The following is a 20,586-nucleotide window of genomic DNA, read 5'->3' on the forward strand; positions in this document are numbered from 1 at the left end:
ATCGCCCCAGGACATTCGAGCTGGATCGGAAACCCTGGCTGCGATTCTCCCAAAAGTGCTGAATCGGTGGGAAAACTGGTCTAGGTCACGACTGTTTTTTTCAGTGCAGCTTCTCACCTGAATCTCCGCACTCTTGCACTGCAGAGATCCCAGTCGGGAATCTCATTAAAAACCCAGAGGGGTGGGACCTATTCACACTGGAGTCTGACAGTTCCGGAACTCTGCGCATGCGCAGTGGCCCCGATCTGTCAGTCTCCCCGTTTGTTGGCCAGCCCGATTGCTGGCCAGCCCAGGACCCCCGCAGAGCTGCCCCTCCAGCATCCCCCCACCACGGCCCAATCGTGGCCCCCACGACAATTCCCAGGCAAGCCCCAACCCCCCCCCCCCCACCCCGCCCCCCCCAAACCGGGAGGCAGGCCTCCCCCAGTGTGGTCTGGCCAGCGATTGTTTGCTGGCTCTGGGAGATACGTATGAGTTCCCGGCGCATGCGCAAATCCCGGAACAAGGCCGGCGATGCGCATCTCCCACCCCGACCCGCCAGAAAAGTTGCGGGTAGCAATGGGAGAATTGCGGCCCCTATTTCTGACCCTGATCTGACCAAAAGAAAATACAGTTACCTTGCTCCAATTTTTCTGTGTGAGCTTTGGATGAAGAAGCTTTCTTGTTCGACTCAGTATCGCAAGCCACACATGGAACCACACAGAGGAATCCATGCAGAAACCATGCCCTCTTTCTATCATACTGGCTGCCATCTTCCAGTAAGTAAAGAGTTCAAATGTCCCAAAACCGCTTAGAAAACAGCTACGGAGAGAAAGTAAGTGTGTAAGGCAAGTGTGTAAGGGGGTCAGGTGGGTAAGAGTGGCAGGTGGATAGAGAGTGGTATGAGGTGTATAGGGAGGTAGGGTGTTGGCTGGGTAGGTTGATGGGGTGGGTGAGTGATTAGGGTGACTGGTGAGTAAGGTGGGTAAGAGGATAGGGTAGGTAAGCAAAGTGGACAAGGACGTAGGGTGTGTAAAGTAAATGGATAAGTGGGTAGGCTGGGCAAGGGTGACAGAGTGAGAGATTGACAGAGCAGTAGGTGGGTCAGGTGGTAGGTTGGTCAGACAGTAAGTGGGGAGGTGGGTAATTGGGTCAGGGGAGTTGGGTCAGGTTGAAGGTCGTGAGGTAGTCAGATGTTGGGGGCTAGTCAGCTTGGATCAGGGGCTCCAGAGCGCTGGAATTAGGAGGTGAGGTCTAGACATGTCAGGTCAGGGAATCAGGGGTGTAATCGGGGGTTCAGGGGTAGTTTGGAGGGTTTGTGTGAGTGATTGGGGATCAGTTGTGCATTTACCCAAGACAAGGTTCTCCCTGTCTAACATTTCCTGGGTAACTATCCAGGTAAGTAAGTGGAACTGTGAGAAGTCCCCGGCTCTAACTCAGAGTTGGAGACTTTTTCAGGGAACTGGGGAATTACCCACCGGAAGTTCACACCTCCTGAGCAGTTTCCACAGAGTCCTTGAATTGGGAGTACCAAGAGATCCTTGCCCGCCACAGGATCTGGAAACCCGTGGAGACAGGTGTGAAACCGATTTGCATCCCATTAATAGGTTGCAGAAGGCCCGACCACCCATGCCTGATTCTCCACACTGGCAGTGGGAAAACATAACAGTCCAAAACACACCTGCAACAACAGACATGCAGATGTTGGGACTCACCTGAGCAACGTCTGGGGCTGCCCCCAGGAGCTCTGGAATGGAGGCCACCAGCAACCCTGGACCTGGGGAAAGTACAGCAGTGGATAGGGAGGAAGCATCTACAGATGGATCTTCCAGATTCAATGTCCTGGAGGAGGTCCATATTCCAGCTACCGAATGTTCCTGGAGATTCATCTACTTTTTCAGGAGGTTCATCTTCTGGCCTCAGAAGGCTCCTGGAGATCCAACTTCATTTTCAGGAGGTTTGTCTCTTTCTTCCATGGTGGGTCACTGATGTTGGGCACCTTTTTAATGTGGCACCCATACACAACAGCAAACTACATGCCATCAGGTCTGCCCCACCACGGAATATGGCGCAAACCCTCAGTGCATAATGAGCGAGGTGAGGGCCGGAAGATATGGCATGTTTCCCTGCTGGCCTTCGCGGCAGGAAACGCACCACATTGACTGAGCCAGCGACACAAGTAAACAAATAAATTTTATAAAGTCACTGACAACTTCTCATGTGAGAGCATTGAACTCCTTGCAACACTGCATCCAGACTTCTGGGGCTACTCTGTTGGCATTAATTGTGAGAGCTATTTGCTCGTACTCCCAAGGGTTTGTCTGGAGGGCCTCCTGCCACCCCTATCCCCTACCCCCTCCCTCCCAGCCCTGTGGATAGAGGCCTTCTCCCCTCCTGTCCACCTACTATATCAAGGTCTTTAATGCTGCGTCACAGAACTTTGGAGCAAGCTCTCTGTCTGTTGCACCGCACTCACACACCTTGCAGATCAGACATTCTTCTCCAGCCACAACCAACACCAGCTACAGTCAGAATGTACCTCCCATTTAAGAAGTGTGGGCTCACTTTAAGTGGTGCTAGCTTTGCACAATCCTGGGCATTTTGCTGAGATGTGCTGCCACTCAGCAGCATGTTTAACTCTGGACAGAACTGCTACTGCCATTTATATTAGCCAGCAGCATGAGATTTGCATGCTGCCTACATTGCAATGAACTGGCATCGCAATTCCCATTCCTGTTTTCGGGCCTTGTCCAATTTTTCTTCGAAAGACTATTTGAATTTACATCTGATGTCCGAATCTCTTAATGCTTCATTATCAAGGATTTCCATCGATCCCTCCCGTGGCCAACATACATCCTCATTACTTTGCAGGTAACAGTGTTCATAATATATTTGTCTATTCAACATTTCATGTAAAGTGAGATGTTACAGTTTGAAGCAAGGTGAGATTCTGTTCCTGTTAAAATTTGCATTTTGTCTGTCATTACTGCTACCGATGTGGAGATGCCGGCGTTGGACTGGGCTGGGCACAGTAAGAAGTCTCACAACACCAGGTTAAAGTCCAACAGTTTTATTTGGCATCACGAGCTTTGCAGCGCTGCTCCTTCACCAGGCTCCTTCATCCTTCTCACCTGATGAAGGAGCAGTGCTCCGAAAGCTCGTGATTCCAAATAAACCCGTTGGATTTTAACCTGGTGCTGTGAGACTTCTACTATTACTACTCCTGAACCAGCTGCGAGGAAGTCTGCAAAAGCTGTTCACTGTGGTTCAACTTCAAATTTTCATTCCTTCCTCTTTGCTTCCCGGAAGGGTAGGGGGTTTTAGTTAAGTCGGGCAGCATGATCGGTGCAGGCTTGCAGGGCCGAAGGGCCTGTTCCTGTGCTGTAATTTTCTTTGTTCTTTGTCCTGCATGGAGCCATTGGCCTTTCTTCAACACAATCCTTGAAGGCACGGCAAACAATGATCTCTGATCAAATGGGGAACTTTAGGAATGAATGCATCTGATTTTTGTTTTTCTTTCCCATTTGTGAGACCATCTGTTTGTGTTAATGTTTTATAGGTTCACAGTTAGCCGTGGTTTCTTTATGATACTGATTCTTCATATTATTCGGAAATATTTTAGGTATTTGTACAAACACGTAAAAAGGTTTGGTTTATTTGATGTTTGGGCTATGCAGCAATCATCCAGTGAAACATGGGTCATTACAGCAACTGGCCAACAAAACCTTCAAGTCTTGTTTCCAGTAAACAATTACAGCACATTTGGGAAGAGATGGTAAAGCCAACGCAGGGCTTCACACTGCTGGGAATGTTAGATCGTATGCCTTTAGAGCATATAATGGCCTGGAGCCCTGATTATAGCAACATTGTAACATGTGGGGTGGTTTTCCGACCTCACCGTGTCTGGCACAGATCGCACCAATCCCAGAAAATAGCACACAGGCCTAAAAATTGGGTCTGAGCCCAGGACCAAACCTTCGGGCATGGCGCGAAAACAATGAGAATCACTACTGGTCTCCACAGAGACCAGGCGTGATGCCAAGCTTGGGATCTCGGAGGCCATTAAATCCCCTGCGTGGTCAGGGGCATGGCCGGACAGTACCCATCAGGCAGTTCCCGCCTGGTAGTATCCAGCTGACACTCTGTGCCTGGGGCCTGAGTGGGGGCTATGACGCGAGAGCCTGAATGGGAGTTATGCCGTGGGGCTGTGCAGATGTGGTCATGCAGGGGCGCTCGTACAGAGGTGGGGGTCGTGTAGGGGTGGATCATGAAGGGGGGGCATGCTCTTACCTTCCCAACCCAACCTGGTTAATCCTTGACCTGGCGCAACCTCCGCAACCCACCTCAGCCATCTACTCTCTTCCATCTGCCACCTTATCAACCTACCACCTTAGCCACCTACAAACTTACCCATTCACCACCCTACCCACTACCCAGTTATCTTACCCACCCGACCCACTTACCTTCCTGTCTCACCCACCCGAGCCATTTACCCACCTATCTCACCCATCCTAACCACTTACCCACCTATCTCACCCACCCTAACCACTTACCACTGAACTCATCCACCAACGCATCCTACCACCCTTGTCATTCATTGACTCACCCATTTGTTCATTCGTTCAATAGTGTCTCGTCTTCTCCAACGTTCCAGTGCTGCAATAGAGTTCTCTGAAGGACACTGAGCTCCGCATTTCTGGAAAAGCCGGACTTGAAGAGCCGGCAAGAAATGTGGGTCGGCATTGAGACAGACAAAGATCTGAGTAGAGAGGCAATCCAATCATTTTTGCCGCCCCACAGAAAATACTGGCCACTAAGATTTCCTTATCCATATACTGAACATCCTTTTGGGTTAAAAAAAAAGTTTCTTCTGTGCTTGCTATTTTGTTGTCCTCAATTTGTAAATAAGATACCTTGTGCTGATATTCTGTGGACAGCAAGGAAGGTAACTTGGATCCCTTTGACCAAACCTTACATAATTTTAAGTACTTCTCTTTCATCTCCTCTGACTTCTTGTTTCGATGAAGAAAAAACTCAGGTCGTGGCAGGGATCAATTCATCCTCATACATCATTCAATTAAACTCTGTGATCAAACATCTTGCACTCTCGTTTATTAGCTCAGTGCCCTTTTTTTGAAATCGGGAAACCAAATATAACCATGGTACTCCAGATTTGAACTCCCCAAGGCCAATTGTAGTTTGAAAATGATCTCTCTGGATTTATACATTATGCTCCTTGCTATGCATTCCAACACACTGTTAACAGCATGGGAACTTTGTGTCGATGGTTTTAGTGACCTTTCCAGGAATACGCCAAGATTTTTCACCGGCACTGATTTCTCAAGTAATTTGCTTTTAGTACATGATCCAAACCAGCTTTCCCTCGTAACCATGCATTTCCATGCATTAAACTGCACCTACAATTTCTTCACCCACTGAACAATCTCATCACAATCCTTTTGAATTTATGCACATTGATATTCATTATTTACCACTGCTCCTACTTTGCTATCATCAGCAAATGTGGGCAAATGGGATACAATTTCTTCCTCTCAATCATATATAAAAAATATGGACAACAATGGCCTAAAAACAGAAGCATATGACACTCCACTGGTAACTGGCTGTTAACTAGATATTTGTCTCCATGCATTGCAACTTGTAGCACAGTGGTAGGGACCCTGCCTCTGAGCCAGAAGCTCCAGGTTCAAATCCCACTTCAGGACTTGATGGTTAAGGAAGGCATGTTCATAATAACAGGTTGAGTAACAACCTGCAGATCCTTCCAACTTGCCATTGGCTGGCGGTAAGAGTGGGAGAGACCTCTGGTCAGCCACGCTTGATGTGGAGTGGCGCCCCATAAGCTATAAGCCCCTGGCGACAGACTAACGACTTGTTCCGGGAATTACTAGCTATAGTAACAGACGAAAGTCTGCCTTGGTGCACCACTGGGTCTGGGAAGAGAATTGGAATGCATTGCTACTTAATCAGCCAAACATTTATCAGACCATTTTAATTCATTCCCATCTATCCTCTGCACTTGAACTTAATGCAGTAGCTTATCATGTGTGACGGTGCCAAATTCCTGTCTGTCCTCTATCTACTAGGTTTGCCATTTTCTCAAAGAAATAGCAAAGCATGACCTCCCGCTCTTAAAGCCATGCTAACTGTCTTGAATTAGCTCATTCTGTTCCAGATGCTGCCTCATGTAATTCCCCACTCACTTTCCTAATAGTAGAAGCAAGGCTTACAGATCTATATTTTGATCGTTCAGCCTTCATTTGAAGATGGAAGCCACATTTGAAATTTTCCAATCCTTTTTGGCCCAAGTCACATGAACTCCGCAAAATATTGATGAGGACAAAATCAAATCAGTGTTTGATTCATTGCCCACAGAAAATTCATCAAATGCCTACTGAGGTGAAATTGCATGTGAATGTTTAAAATGTTCGTATGAAATGCCCTCTGTCTATTATGTCAGTTGAGGCATGAACCCAATTATTTGAACATTCTCTAATATCATACAGTGCAATTTTGTGCTGCCTCAAATTTATTGCTTTAAAAAGAACACTTAGTACGGACCTGGGACTGATTGCTGCATGGGAAAGAATCCAGGTTCCAGAATTAACAATTCCATGGCCACAGCAGGACATTGTTTTGTCGCTTATTTGATTGTTTTGTATCTTATTTGATTGCATGATGCAGATATTCCTCTTAATCCACCTGGGTATCATTACATCACCTGAGCACTAAACATAGAGGAAAATTAGCCGGGGAGAATATATTACACAAGTGAAGTCCATCACTCCATTGTGTTCTGCCCCTGGGCTAGTCCTAACTCAAGCTTCTGCCATAAGGTTCTTGACCTACTGACTAAGGAAGAGCGGTTGATGCAGTTTCCCATTGCCTTTGTCATGGTTTTTTTCATTGGAGTACCTTCTCTTAGATGGGCTGCAACCAGGTTTATGGAACTGCACCTATCCTTCACGATGGGATGTTGAGGGAGGAAGGCGTTCACAGCAGGTATCCTTGCTCAATATCAAGCCAGTATTCAGAGCCACTGCTCCACTCAATGAGGCTGTCTACAATGGGGCACAAACCACAACTCTTTCTTTGGAAACAAGTGGGCCATTATTGACCCAGTAACAGTAGAGATATATCGGCCCTTATATTATATGCCACTACAATCTGTAATTGTTTCCTGTTAAGATGCTGAAGAACATTGCCAGCTTTAAAGATAACCTGGGTTCAGAAAGTGCTGAGGTGTAGTTGTTGGCATGTAAATAGCCTTTGGAAGAAGTTGTTGAGATAAATTCTAAATGGATATGTTTGCATTTTAGCACCTCAGCAAAAACTTAGTAAATTGATGGAATGTTTATTTGAGATTGGGTGATGGATGTTCATTTTTTAGTTGAATTTAGATAGCTGGGCTAACATCTTCAGAGAAAAGATACATCCCAAACACACTTCATTTTGGTTAATTTTCATCAAAATACCTTGATAGTACTTTCGATGACAACTGTTCTGTGGAACCCAATGTAGACCCTACCCAAAGCCTGCCTGGACATCAGACTGTCAACAAATATAAGAATTAATTAATTTGAAAAAAAAATGAGTAAAAAACATGCAGTGTCTTTCAAAGTATATTCTACTGTACATCTTGTACCAACATGTTTTTGGATCTACTGACGTGGCAGCCATCTTGAATTCATGAAGGGGCTTTGACTCTATTTTACAAATGTCACCCTGGGTCACTTTGCTGATGTACCAATTGAACCATCAACACACAGCTAGAAAAATCCATCCTTAAATAACTAACAACATATAATTTGTGGTTAATTGAAGCCTCAATGAAATTCCTCAGCTTGTGTTTAATTCCAAAAATGAAAGGATTTTATGACTAATACTCATCAGGAAGAAAGACTGGATGAATTTCTCTTGTGACCAATGCATTTAATGCCATTCTGAGGTCTGTGAAGCTGAAAATGCATCCTATTTTGTTTTCCTCTCTTCTGTCATTCAAGAGAATACAGAAACAGGGACATCCGTTTGTATGTAGCATATTAATTGCTGCCTGAGGGGATGTATTCAGAATGTTCATTCCCAGGATTATGCAAGTTTTGCTTTCTAAATGTGCATGACTTTGCATAGTTAAAAGAATCCTTCAGGTCAGCCGATCTCAAGTTTTAAAACAATTTACTGAACTGAACTTTTCGGGAAAAAATAATTACCCACACCACAAAATCTTATGATTTGTGGACTTTCTTGAAGTGGCGGCAGAGTGGTTAGCATTGCTGCCTCACAGTGCCAGACCCGGGTTCAATTCCCAGCTTGGGTCACTGTCTGTGTGGAGTTTGCACGTTCTCCCCTTGTCTGCATGGGTTTCCTCCCACAGTCCGAAAGACATGCTGGTTAGGTGCATTGGCCATTCTAAATTCTCCCTCAGTGTACCCGAACAGGCACTGGAGTGTGGTGACTAGGGGATTTTTACAGTAACTTCATTGCTGTGTTAATGTAAGACTACTTGTGACATTAATACTTAAACTTCAGAATTAGTCAACTCTTTACTCACCTCCAGAAAAAGATCTTCCAAGGTTTTAAGCTGATAACTATTTCAGTCTTCAGTGGTTATTGAATGGGCACAGAGCGGCAAGGTGGCACAGTGGTTAGCACTGCTGCCTCACAGCAACCAGGGACCTGGGTTCGATTCCCGGCTTGGGTCATTGTCTGTGCGGAGTTTGCACATTCTCCCAGTGTCTGCGCTGGTTTCCTTCAGGTGCTCCGGTATCCTCCCACAGTGCAAAGATGTGCAGGTTTGGTGGATTGGCCACGCTAAATTGCCTCTTAGTGTCAGGGAAATTAACAGGGTAAATATGTGGGATTACGGGAGTAGGGCCAGAGTGGGACTGTGGTCGGTGCAGACTCGATGGGCCGAACAGCCTCCTTCTGCACTGTAGGGATTCTATGAAATCAGCAACTTTTTTCTCACTCAATTATCACACTAATCAGTAATGGTTCTAAGGATATTCTGTGTGCACAGATGCTCTGAACTGTTCACCAGAGTAAGTCCGAGGCAATGCTTGCACAGACATTCTTAAAGGACAGTTTTAGCATTTCTGGGCTGGAAGTGATTAAACCACAGCTCCTGGACAGCCAACCTGCAGTTTTCTACACTCAACAACTTTTAGATTTGTGATTATAGATTGAAGAATCTGGTTCAGATAGGTTCCCAAAAAAGGAAAAGCACTCATAGTATAATTTCTAGGTGGCAACATCAAAAATGATTAAAGGAAAGCAAGGGCGGCACAGTGGTTAGCACTGCCGCCTCACAGCACCAGGGACCGGGGTTCAATTCCGGTCTCAGGTCACTGTCTGTGTGGAGTTTGTACTTTCTCCCTGTGTCTGCCTGGGTTTCCTCTGGGTGCTCCGGTTTCCTCCCACAGTCCAAAGATGTGCGGGTTAGGTGGATTGGCCATGCTAAAATGACCCTAGTGTCAGGGGGATTAGCAGGGTAAATGTGTGCAGTTATGGGAATAGGACTTGGGTGGGATTATGGTTGGTACAGACTTAATGAGTCAAATGGCCTCCTTCTGTACTGTAGGGATTCGAAGATATGGTTTGCTGGTTGGTCTGATCCACCATGTCTTGATTATTTTCAATATTCCCAAAGAGGGGAGCAAAGTTTTAGTATTTCCTTCTGTCACCATTATTGCATTCAATGTTTTATTTTGTCTTTTGAATGTGGTGTTTTAGAAAGGAATTCAGTCACTATACCACTTGATGTTGTTCAGAACTGTTAGGTTACATGTGTGCAATGTTACTCAAACCTGTGTAATCAAATGGCTAAAAAAATGACTCATCTTTCCAAATGTCATTTTTGTGGTTTTGTTTTTATTTTGAAAGCTGTGAACCACCCAGATAATGTGTTCCAGGGTCCCTAAAGCAGGAACCATCAACTATTGTCTGCAAACTTCAGCATTTAAAAATGCGCATGAGAAAGTTACTCGTGCCTGGCAAGGAAAGCATCTCTTTTTTTTATTCCAATTCAATCAAATCAAGTCCAATTCAGAGTCTCAACAAGTTGAGACATTCCTGATCCAAGCTGACAAGACATGGTCTGCAACCCCTGTCTTGGGCCTGATCGACATGAGCCAAGCTGATTGGAGTAGGCGCAGGTCTTCCTCCTCCAAGGCCAGGTGAATTTGCAACCAATAATGTGAGCTCTGAATTAAAAATAGAGATTTTCTTGGTCCAGGAGCCCTTGCAAGTAGAAAGATTCACAGTTTATATTAACCTGTTGTGGCCTAAAATGAGTTTCTGATTGGGAAAGGGTATAAAATGAAAAACTTTCACAAGAATCAGGATAACAGGACAAAACATGTTGCTAGTCCTATAAACACCAAGAAACAAGATGGTAGCACTATGCCATACCTAGTATCTGCACCCGCGCTGTTGTTTTCCATGCACATGGCATATTGAGCAATGCCTCCCATTTCTCTGTGACATAAAATCACTGTTCTTCACTGTTGCTCTACCATTTCATCAAAACCTTATTTTATTTATTAGTGTCACAAGTAGGCTTATATTAATACTGCAATGAAGTTACTGTGAAAATCCCCTAGTTGCCACACTCTGGCACCTGTCCAGCTACACTGAGGTGCCAATGCACCTAACCAGCAAATCTTTCGGGCTGTGGGAGGAAACTGGAGCACCCAGAGGAAACCCAGGCAGACACGGGGAAAACATGCAGACTTTGCACAGTGATCCAAACCAGGAATCGAACCCGGGTCTCTGGCGCTGTGTGGTAGCAGCGTTAACCACTGTGCCATCATGCTGCCCTAGCCAGCAATATAAAAAGGTTGCTATGGTGATATTAGCACTGCATTGTAAAATAACTTGTGTAACTGTCGGCTTTAAAGGATTATAGTTTAATATTTCTGAAGTATTTTCCGAAACTGAGCTAATCCTGTCTTCTTCTTCGCTTTTCAACGTAATTTATTTATTCAGACATTGAATTCTCGCAACTAAAGAACAGAGTGAGCTAACGAAAAATGAGATCGTCATAAGAAAAGTTCAATTCAGCCAAAGTTTAAATCATTATTCAGGGCATAGTTATTTCCCTTTTTGCTTTAGTGGTAACTTGCTATCATTTTACTTCCTCATGAATCAGAACTTTTAAAAATCCATCTATTAAATCCATATTCATGGTCATTTCTGAAACTTGATTGTTTGTATAAAACCCATAAGGTTATATTTAAGGGTGAAAGTCAGGTCAAAAGACTCTGGTTGCATATCTATGGTCTATCGTCATCTCTTTAAACTCTTCTATAATTGATTAAGATCTCTTTCTCCAGTAAATTGCCTTTGGGAAATTCGATGGATTAAAAATGTTCTCTAAGTACACGTTGTTGTTTATGTAACAGTAGCAACATTGTCGTCATCATCATCGTCAGTCATCACTTGCCAGGTAATTTTCATGATCTATTCATATCATTGGTAAATTCGATTTATTTGACATCAAAGGCAGGCTTCAAAGATGCTCTTTAGTCATGACTAAGGAAATTCTACGACACCTTTGGAAAGAAGCAAAGGACAGATGCAGTGAGACTCATTTAAAATCATAGAATTCCTTAGTGCAGAAGGAGGCCATTCAGCCCATCGAGTCTGCACCGACTCTGTCAGAGTATCTTACCCAGGCTCTCTCCCCCACCCTATCCCTGTGACACCACACATTTACCATGACTAATCCATTTAACCTACACATCTTGGGACACTAAGAGGCAATTTTTACTGTGGCCAATCCACCTAACCTCATCTTTGGACTGTAGGAGGAAACTGGAGCACCCGGAGGAAACCCATGCAGACACGGGTAGAACATGTAAACTCCATAGAGAGTGACCAGAGGCCGTAATTGAACCTGGGTCCCTGGCACTGTGAGACAGCAGTGCTAACCAATGTGCCACCCCACCACCTACCAGAAGGTTCATATGGTATGCTGTTTGCATCTTGAGGCAGTTCTTCAAATGCCAACAGATCATGAGGTAATTGACTGTTTAAACCCTTCCCACCAAGGTTTGAAGATCATTATTATCTGCTACAAGATCAGACTACATGGCAATATAAAATGGCCTAGCTGTGGAGGTGGATGACAAACTAAAAACAAGGCCAGATCAGCAGGCAAACACTGGCCAAATGATTTCACTGCAAGAACAATAATACGATAAGGAAGACTGAGGCATCCAGTGTTTGAGAGACATTCAACTTAATGCCTAAGTTTTAAAAACTAGCCACGTGGTACCAAGAAATTAATTATAGCAACTTATACAGCATCCTCTTTATTTACCCAGCTAACATCGGGGCACATGCTTTGCAATGCTGCTTCCTTTTTCTAGACAATCAAAAGTAAACTTCTGAACAAAGTTTTGATTTGATTTGAATTTATTATTGTCACATGTATTAGCATACAGTGAAAAGTATTATTTCTTGCGCGCTATACAGGCAAAGCATGCCGTTCATAGAGAAGGAAACAAGAGAATGAAGAATGTAGTGTTACAGTCATAGCTAGGGTGTAGAGAAAGATCAACTTACTGCAAGGTAGGTCCATTCAAAAGTTGGACGGCAGCAGAGAAGAAGCTGTTCGTGAGTCGGTTGATACATGACCTCAGACTTTTGTATCTTTTTCCCAATGGAAAAAGGTGGAAGAGAGAATGACCGGGGTGCGTGGGGTCCTTAATTGTGCTGGCTGCTTTTCCGAGGCAGCAGGAAGCGTAGAAAGAGTCAATGGATGGGAGGCTGGTTTGCGTGATGGATTGGGCTACATTCACGACCTTTTGTAGTTTCTTGCGATTTTGGGCAGAGCAGGAGCCATACCAAGCTGTGATACAACCAGAAAGAATGCTTTCTATGGTGCATCTGTAAAGTTGGTGAGAGTCGTAGCTGAAATGCCAAATTTCCTTAGTCTTCTGAGAAAGTAGAGGCGTTGGTGGGCTTTCTTAATTATAGTGCCGGCTTGGGGGGACTAGGACAGGTTATTGGACACCTAAAAGCTTGAAGCTCTCAACCCTTTCTACTTTGTCCCCATTGATGTAGACAGGGGCATGTTTTCCTCTATGCTTCCTGAAGATGATGATAATCTTCATTTTGTTGACATTGAGGGAGAGATTTTTGTCACCAGATTCTCTATTTCATTCCTGTACTTTGTCTCATCATTGTTTAAGATCCGACCTATTATGGTGGTGTCGTCAGCAAACTTGAAAATCGAATTGGAGGGGAATTTGGCCACACAGTCATAGGTGTATAAGGAGTATAGTAGGGGGCTGAGAACACAGTCTTGTGGGGCACTGGCATTGAAGATGATCATGGAGGAGGTGTTGTTGCCTATCCTTACTGTTTGTGGATCCAGTCGCAGAGGGAGGAGCCAAGGCCCAGGCCACGGAGTTTGGAGATGAGTTTCGTGGGAATAATAGTGTTGAAGGCTGAGCTGTAGTCAATAAGTAGGAGTCTGACATAGATGTCTTTGTTATCTAGGAGTTCCCGGGTCGAGTGCAGGGCCAGGGAGATGGCATCTGCTGTGGACCTGTTGCGGCGGTAGGCAAACTGTAGTGGATCCAGGTAGTCATGATATGGAGATGCCGGCGTTGGACTGGGGTAAACACAGTAAGAAGTCTAACAACACCAGGTTAAAAGTCCAACAGGTTTATTTGGTAGCAAATTTGCTACCCAAATAAACTTGTTGGACTTTAACCTGGTGTTGTTAGACTTCTTACTGTGGATCCAGGTAGTCCAGGAGGCTGGAATTGATTCGTGCCATGACTAACCTTTGGAAGCACTTCATAATGATGGAAGTCGGAGCCACTAGACGATAGTCATTGGGGCACGCTGCTTGGTTTTTCTTAGGTACCGGGATGATGGTCGCTTTCTTAAAGCAGATAGGGACCTCAGATTGTTGTAAAGAGAGAAAGAGAGTAAGTAGAGAAAGGTGAAATAGAATGTAACTGATTTGTTACATTGTCATTGTCACGTGCCAGCTATGTTTGTATATTTTCCCATGATGCGTCCTCTCAATGCTCATGTATTGTGTGTAACTTCAACTCATAATCAGTGATTAATTCCAAATACATTGGTTTTCAAATTTCATTAAGTTTTATGTGATATTCTGTTAGCTCTCTACTTCCTTGTGCTGCTTTTGAGTTTGCTCTATCACTAAATAAGCCACTTTCTGACACACTTACTGTTATTTGCCAGGAAGGCTGAATATGTCATTTGCCCTGAGAAATAAGAATCCCATAGAATCCCTACAGTGCAGAATGATGCCATTTGGCCCATCGAGACTGCACCGATCACAATCCCACCCAGGCCCTATCCCCATAACCCCATGCATTTACCCTAGCTAGTCCCCCGACAATAAGAGGCAATTTAACATGGCCGATCCACCTAACCTGCACATCTTTCGACTGTGGAAGGAAACCGGAGCACCCGGAGGAAACCCACATAGACACGGGGAGAATGTGTAATCTCCACACGGACAGTGGCCCAAGCTGGGAATTGAACACGGGTCCCTGGCAATGTGAGGCAGCAATGCTAAGCACTGTGCCACCGTGCCACCCTTATGTTTGCTATTCTCTGGCCATACTGCTGCTGCTGGGCTTCCCTGCAGCATATCTAGTGATCTGTATGGTGAGGGAGAGCAACAAATAATGTGAATCTCAGCCTCGAGGTTCTTTCAACTCAACCCTATAACTTGCTGAAAACAGATAAGTAAGTTTTTTATAAAAGCAAAATATTACGGATGCTGGAACCTGAAACAAAAACAGAAAACGCTGGTAAATCTCAGTAGGTCTGACAGCATCTGTGCAGAAAGAATAGAGCCAATGTTTTGAGTCTAGATGACCCTTCATGACTCTGACAAAGGGTCATCTAGACTCGAAACGTTGGCTCTATTTTCTCCCCACAGATGCTGTCAGATCTGCTGAGATTTTCCAGCATTTTCTGTTTTTGTTGTAAGAGAGTTTTTTGTAGATCAAAGCCCATGGCCACTGTAGTAGTACTTTGAGATTCATGAGAGAATATCACAATGTGTTTTGGATCATATCACTGGAAGCTGAGGTGCAGATGCCTCTCAAATTGCTCGATGCAGTCCAGAAAAGTTTTCTTACAAAGCTGTTTTTCTCTGGCGAGCAGTTTAGGAATAACAGATTATGAGGAAACACTGTGTAGCATACATACTTAGACCAGTTATTTGATGGGTAGATTCATTTGGTAAATTTCCTGAAGTCTGCCATCTTCTTCCTAGTTTAGTGTCATGTTCTCTTGGTTTTAGCTGGTAGCACTTACCCTGTCAACTCTTCTCTCCAGAATTTATTTCGCCATTTCTTTGGGAAGTGTACAAACACTAAAGAGTTTCTTCACTCACTTATCAAATAAGGCTTCAAAATCCCTGAATCTGGGTACGCCACGGCAGAACAACCAACCATTGTCCGGGAATAGCGTAACACCAAACCTGCGCCCTCCTTTCAGTGTAATGCTGCTTCAGCAGTTGGAGATGTAGTCCTTTAAATAACAGCTGAATAGTTTCTGGGAGATTGTTTGAGTGAAAAAAAATGGAACCATTTCCCAAATTGCACCCCAATAGAAATGTTTGTAGATTGTAGGAACCATGTGGTGATTTCCCCAAACCCAGTGCAGCCAAGACTTTTAAAGCCAACGGACTAAACTCATGAAACCAACTATGCAAATCTTTGTTCTACTCTGTGGTGCCAATAGTCTAATGGTTTGATGCACCGTAGAATAGTTTATTTTGAGTCCACAATTCTCCACTTGGGGAGTTTTCAATCTCAGCTTCTCATCAGAGGGTGTTGGATAGAAGACTAACATTTCTGTACAAGGAGGATGAGAAATAACTTATTTTCAAACACTCTTTAGAATTCAGACATGGAGTGCAAAGTCAGAGGCCTGAGAGCAGAACAATAAAAGTGAGCAAAGATTGTAATTAAAAATAAAAAATTTCAAAATGAAATTGATGATAGATTGGAATTTAAATTTTTAGGCATAAAGCACTAACACTTACTCCACATCATCCAATAAAATATACTTTGAGTGTAATGCTGCTAAAGTTGTGATTATATGTCAATATCAAGTGCATCCACATGAGATACAGCGCAGGCCAGAAGCAATGCAGTTGCCTCTGCCCCAGCCACAATAATGCACAGTGATCATATCAATCTCATCCCACAAGGCACAATTCCTCATCCACAGTAATTTAGTTCCAAGCAACTTTAATCATAGTTGGAATACCGTCTCCCAGATTGAAACAGGACAAAATCTCTCTGTCAGAGGGAGCACATAAACTTCCAAACAACCCACCTGCCCAATGCTTCATGCACCACTTGCCCTATCTGCAGCAGGTTCTGCAGATCACTCATTGGAACCCATCAACCCAGAGTGGAAGCAAGTTATCCTTGATCAGAAAAGTCAGGAGAATGGAGATGAGAAAAATACCAGCCATGATTGAATGGTGGAGCAGACTTGATGGGCCGAGTGGCCTCATTCTGCTCCTATGTCTTATAGTCTTATCCTGAGAAACAGCGTAAGAAGGTCAAAATGAAGATGGAATGAGATAATATAAGGAAGACTAAATTATAAAAGCTCAAAAGTCTACAATGAGCTGTTAAATATTTGCAATTTTAAGGATACTTTCAGATCCTAGCACATCTTCTGCAAGGATTGTTCAGGCTTTGAGATGGGGTTACTTGTTAGCATATTACAAATACAGGGATTCTGGACTGGCAGCAGATAGGGGAAGAGAGAACACATCTGATATAAATATCAATGTATCTGCTTCCAATGTGGCTGCAATTCATTCGATGTCGCTTCCAATTCAACTGGCAGTTCTACAAGCAGAACAGCAAAGATGGTTAAAGGGCAAGTCAAACAATTCACTATTCCACCACATTGTTTAATCACATGAATCTGAAAATTCTTAATGCCAATATAAGAAACACAATTTTTTCCTAACCGTTGAGGGACAGGGGGGAGCAATCTATGAGCATTTTTGAAACAGCATCCATATGGTGTCAAATGCTATTGACTGTTCATTTTAGCAGCAGTAGGTTTACAGTTTTCCAGTGGAAAATTCTGATAAATGGAGAAATTCAGATGTAGATTGAAAGCTGTCCAACATAGCCTTTTTATAAGGCAAATGGGACTATTAATAATGGCTATAGTCACCAATGTCAGCAGGCCAGGAACTCAGTAAGTAATTCATGAACTATTTTAAATGCCAGAAAGTACTATTAAATGAAACCATTCTCTTGTAGTACAAAATGACTTGCAATTGTTTCCCAGATGCTAAACCCAATGTGAAATACTTCGGACTGTGCGCTCTATTTTTGATATCTTTGGACTTCTACCACAATTGTGTGCACTAAAGACATCCCATGGTTCTTTTTAAAGTAAGTGGGCATTAGACCCCTCACATGAAAGGGATAATTGTGTAAAGTGAAAATGTCAAATTGATGTCATTTCTGATTTGTCCAGCAGATTTGCAGCCTCAGATCCGTCTCCTCATCACATCAGCCCCAGGAGAATTACAGCACCTCCACCCCTGATGCACAGAAGGACACCACAGCCACCCCAAATCCAGCAGTTTTCAGGGTCCCACCTCAAACCCTACCCACCCATCACAGCCTCTTCAGCACACTCCAGCAGCATCCATGTCCAAGGTAGGAACGAAGGAATGCTAAGAGCAAAAACACAGTCAAATCCACACTGGAAACCCTTGTTGATAGATGCAAAGTTCTGCAATATCCTATTGCAAAGTCTTAAGAGGGGGGAATTGTCCCATCCTGCCCGCCCGCCCGGCTGCCATGGGAATTGTAATGGCCGGGGGCGGTGGGGGTGGGGGGGGGCATGCAAAGGTCCGTTGACCTCGAGCAGAATTTTCCAGTTTTGGGGCGAGCGCGGCTGGAAGTTACTGCCCTAAACTTCCCCATGTTCCTCTTTTAATAATCAGAATGGCAAAAACTCAACTCTGCAAGGTAAATCTATTTGCATACAACTCCCCCCACCCCTTCCCATTCTTGCAAGATTAATAAACATTAAGAAAAATTCCAAATTATTTGAAGTTCAACTGAGCAGCTCTTAACAAGGGTTAATTCAACATTTTCTTGAAGTGAATTGTTTAAAGTCTCAAGTAGAGCAGTTCATTTGAATGCAGAACAAGTAGTAGCTGGGGTTTTATTCCCCTTGTGCAATCCACAGATTGGTGAGTCAGGTATTTTCCCTTCCTGAGGCTGCCAGCACTGACCCAGTGAATTTTCCACAGTCATGCATATTTTCAGTGGGTAATAGGTGGCGTTGCTGCCTTGTCTTCAGGAGCTCATCGTTGAGAGGGACCAATAATGGCAGTTGCAATGGGATTTGGAAGCAGCTTAAAACATCAGACAGCTTTCAGAGAGAACTGACTTTGCAATCTCTGTGCAGATTCAGTGAAAAGGAACATGGGAATGACAAATCCATTGTATCTTTACTTACTTAACTTATGCTTCTGGAGTTAACACAGAGTTGATTACTAAGTTTAAATGTATTTATTAATGTCACAAGTAGCCTTACATTAACACAGCAATGAAGTTACTGTGAAAATCTCCTAGTCGTCAAACTCCAGCGCCTGTTCGGGTTCACTGAGGGAGAATTTAACACACAAACAGTGACCCAAGTCGGGAATCAAACTCAGGTCCCTGACGCTGTGAGCCAGCAGTGCTAACCATTGTGCCCCTGTGCCGCTCATGGTGCAAACTGTCATCTCACAAGACAGAAAGATGCCACCAAGTGCTTTTGGACATTTGTGGGGGCGGCGATTCTCCCAAAGAAATTCTGTGTTGAATTCGCAGGAAAACTTGAGTAATTCACGCTGGTTTTTTTCAGTGGGAGTTCAGAGAAGAACCTCCCACACTCTGTGCACTGCAGAGGCCACCAACGTGAATCTCATTAAATTTCAGGGGATGGGGCCTATTCACGGAGAATTCAATCCCGGGCCCGCTAATAGCATTTAAATAGTATGTAAATTATGTAAAATACTATTTAAATGCTCACCCTGCCTCCCAGCCGATATCTGGTGCTGTGCAGACGCTGCCGGAAATCCGGGCCTGGGAGACGCAAGCACGGCGCAAACACTCGCGGAAATACGTTGATATTTCCCATCCGTCACCCCCTTGGTTTTCTTTTAAGAATGTTGAACTTCTGGTTCCAGAAATAAAGTTCAGTATTAGTGAAGCAGTAATGACATAATGAGGGCAGCTTTTTAACTTCTGATGATAACTGGAAACAGGCAGAATGTTGCAATGTTTGATGCCGTTTTTTTCTGAGAAATACAAAGAAATGGCTGAATTGATTGATTTACAAACACACTGGGCACTGTTTCGAGAGGGGATAAGAACTGGGCATGCTATCCCAAAAGCAGATGAGTAATCCAGGAAATCCCAGAGGAAGTCCAGCTGATCTTAACGTGGCCGGATCAGATTTACATCAATTTCCCAGGAAAACCTCCTGAACTCAGCCATATCCATGACCTGGTCCACATTGGGAGCAGGGGATCAGTGGCAGAAGGCCACAGCAGAGGGCCTGTGGCTGTCAATTGATCAGGCTTCGTAGTGAGGGCAAGAATCCGCTGGCCACAATTGAGTGAAAGGGCAGAGCTCAAGGTAAGGGAGGCTCAAGGATTCCTTTTGAGGCCAGGAGGAGCAGTCCTAGTTTTTGTAGCCCTCAAGGAGATCTCAAAGCATTTTTTTCAGATTGTGATTCAAAAGAAACCTCTTTGCCTGGAGGGTGATAAGAATGTGGAACTTGCTACCATGTGGCAAATCATTCAGGTATATTTAAGAGGAAAGTAGATAAATATATGAGGGAGGGAAGAATAGGAGGTTATAGTGATAGAGAATGAGGAAGGATGGGAAAAGGCTCAAATGAAGCATAAAAGCTGGCATTGGCTAGTTTGAGCCAAATGGCCAGGTCCTGTGGTGTACATTCTATTTAGTTCCCTCTCCACTTCCTCAGTTGTTCCTCAAGCACTCCTTTCTTTCCTCAAGATTGTCTCTCCCAGCTTCTATGCTGTTCCATCCACAAACTACTGCTCACTACCGTCTGACCCTCTTAACCTTCTTGTTTCACCTCCCAAGCCATTACCATCCATTTCACTTCCTTTTAACGATAACATGGACTTGATGGCATGAATGGCCTCTTCTTGTGCTATAAACCACAATGACTGTTCTTCTTCAGTGCAGTCAATTTTCTCACCCTTCGTTGTCTGACCTACTCATGTTTTGCTGCTAATGAGAGGGACTCTGGTCACTGCATACAGTGGGAGATAACTCTTGTTCATACCACCCTGAGGTTTGCATTGGCAGAAATCACATTGATTGACAGCAGGTTTGTCATTGGAACAGCACTGAATGCAAAAGAGATTTTTGTGCACAAAACTGACACACAAGCCGATGTTTTCATCCCCAGGTCAAGTGAGCAGAGTCAGGAGATTTCTTAGCTCTCCAAACCCGGCCTTTAAAAAATGTCCTCCCAGAAGTTGGATTTTCAGTCGGGATGGGTGGGGAAACAGGC

The 20,586-nt window shown here is 44.1% G+C and overlaps 1 protein-coding gene across 1 annotated transcript in view; it reads left to right on the forward strand.

Annotated features, from left to right (window-relative positions):
• Positions 1–20,586, forward strand: part of LOC144495292 (zinc finger protein GLIS3-like) — a 598,751-nt gene that overhangs the window by 496,565 nt on the left and 81,600 nt on the right. Inside the window, exon 9 of the mRNA XM_078215378.1 lies at positions 17,518–17,699. Within this exon, the coding sequence (XP_078071504.1) occupies positions 17,518–17,699 (182 nt within the window). The remainder of the gene's footprint in view (positions 1–17,517; positions 17,700–20,586) is intronic.

Source organism: Mustelus asterias, chromosome 6 (assembly GCF_964213995.1).
Source record: "Mustelus asterias chromosome 6, sMusAst1.hap1.1, whole genome shotgun sequence".
NCBI lineage: Eukaryota > Metazoa > Chordata > Chondrichthyes > Carcharhiniformes > Triakidae > Mustelus > Mustelus asterias.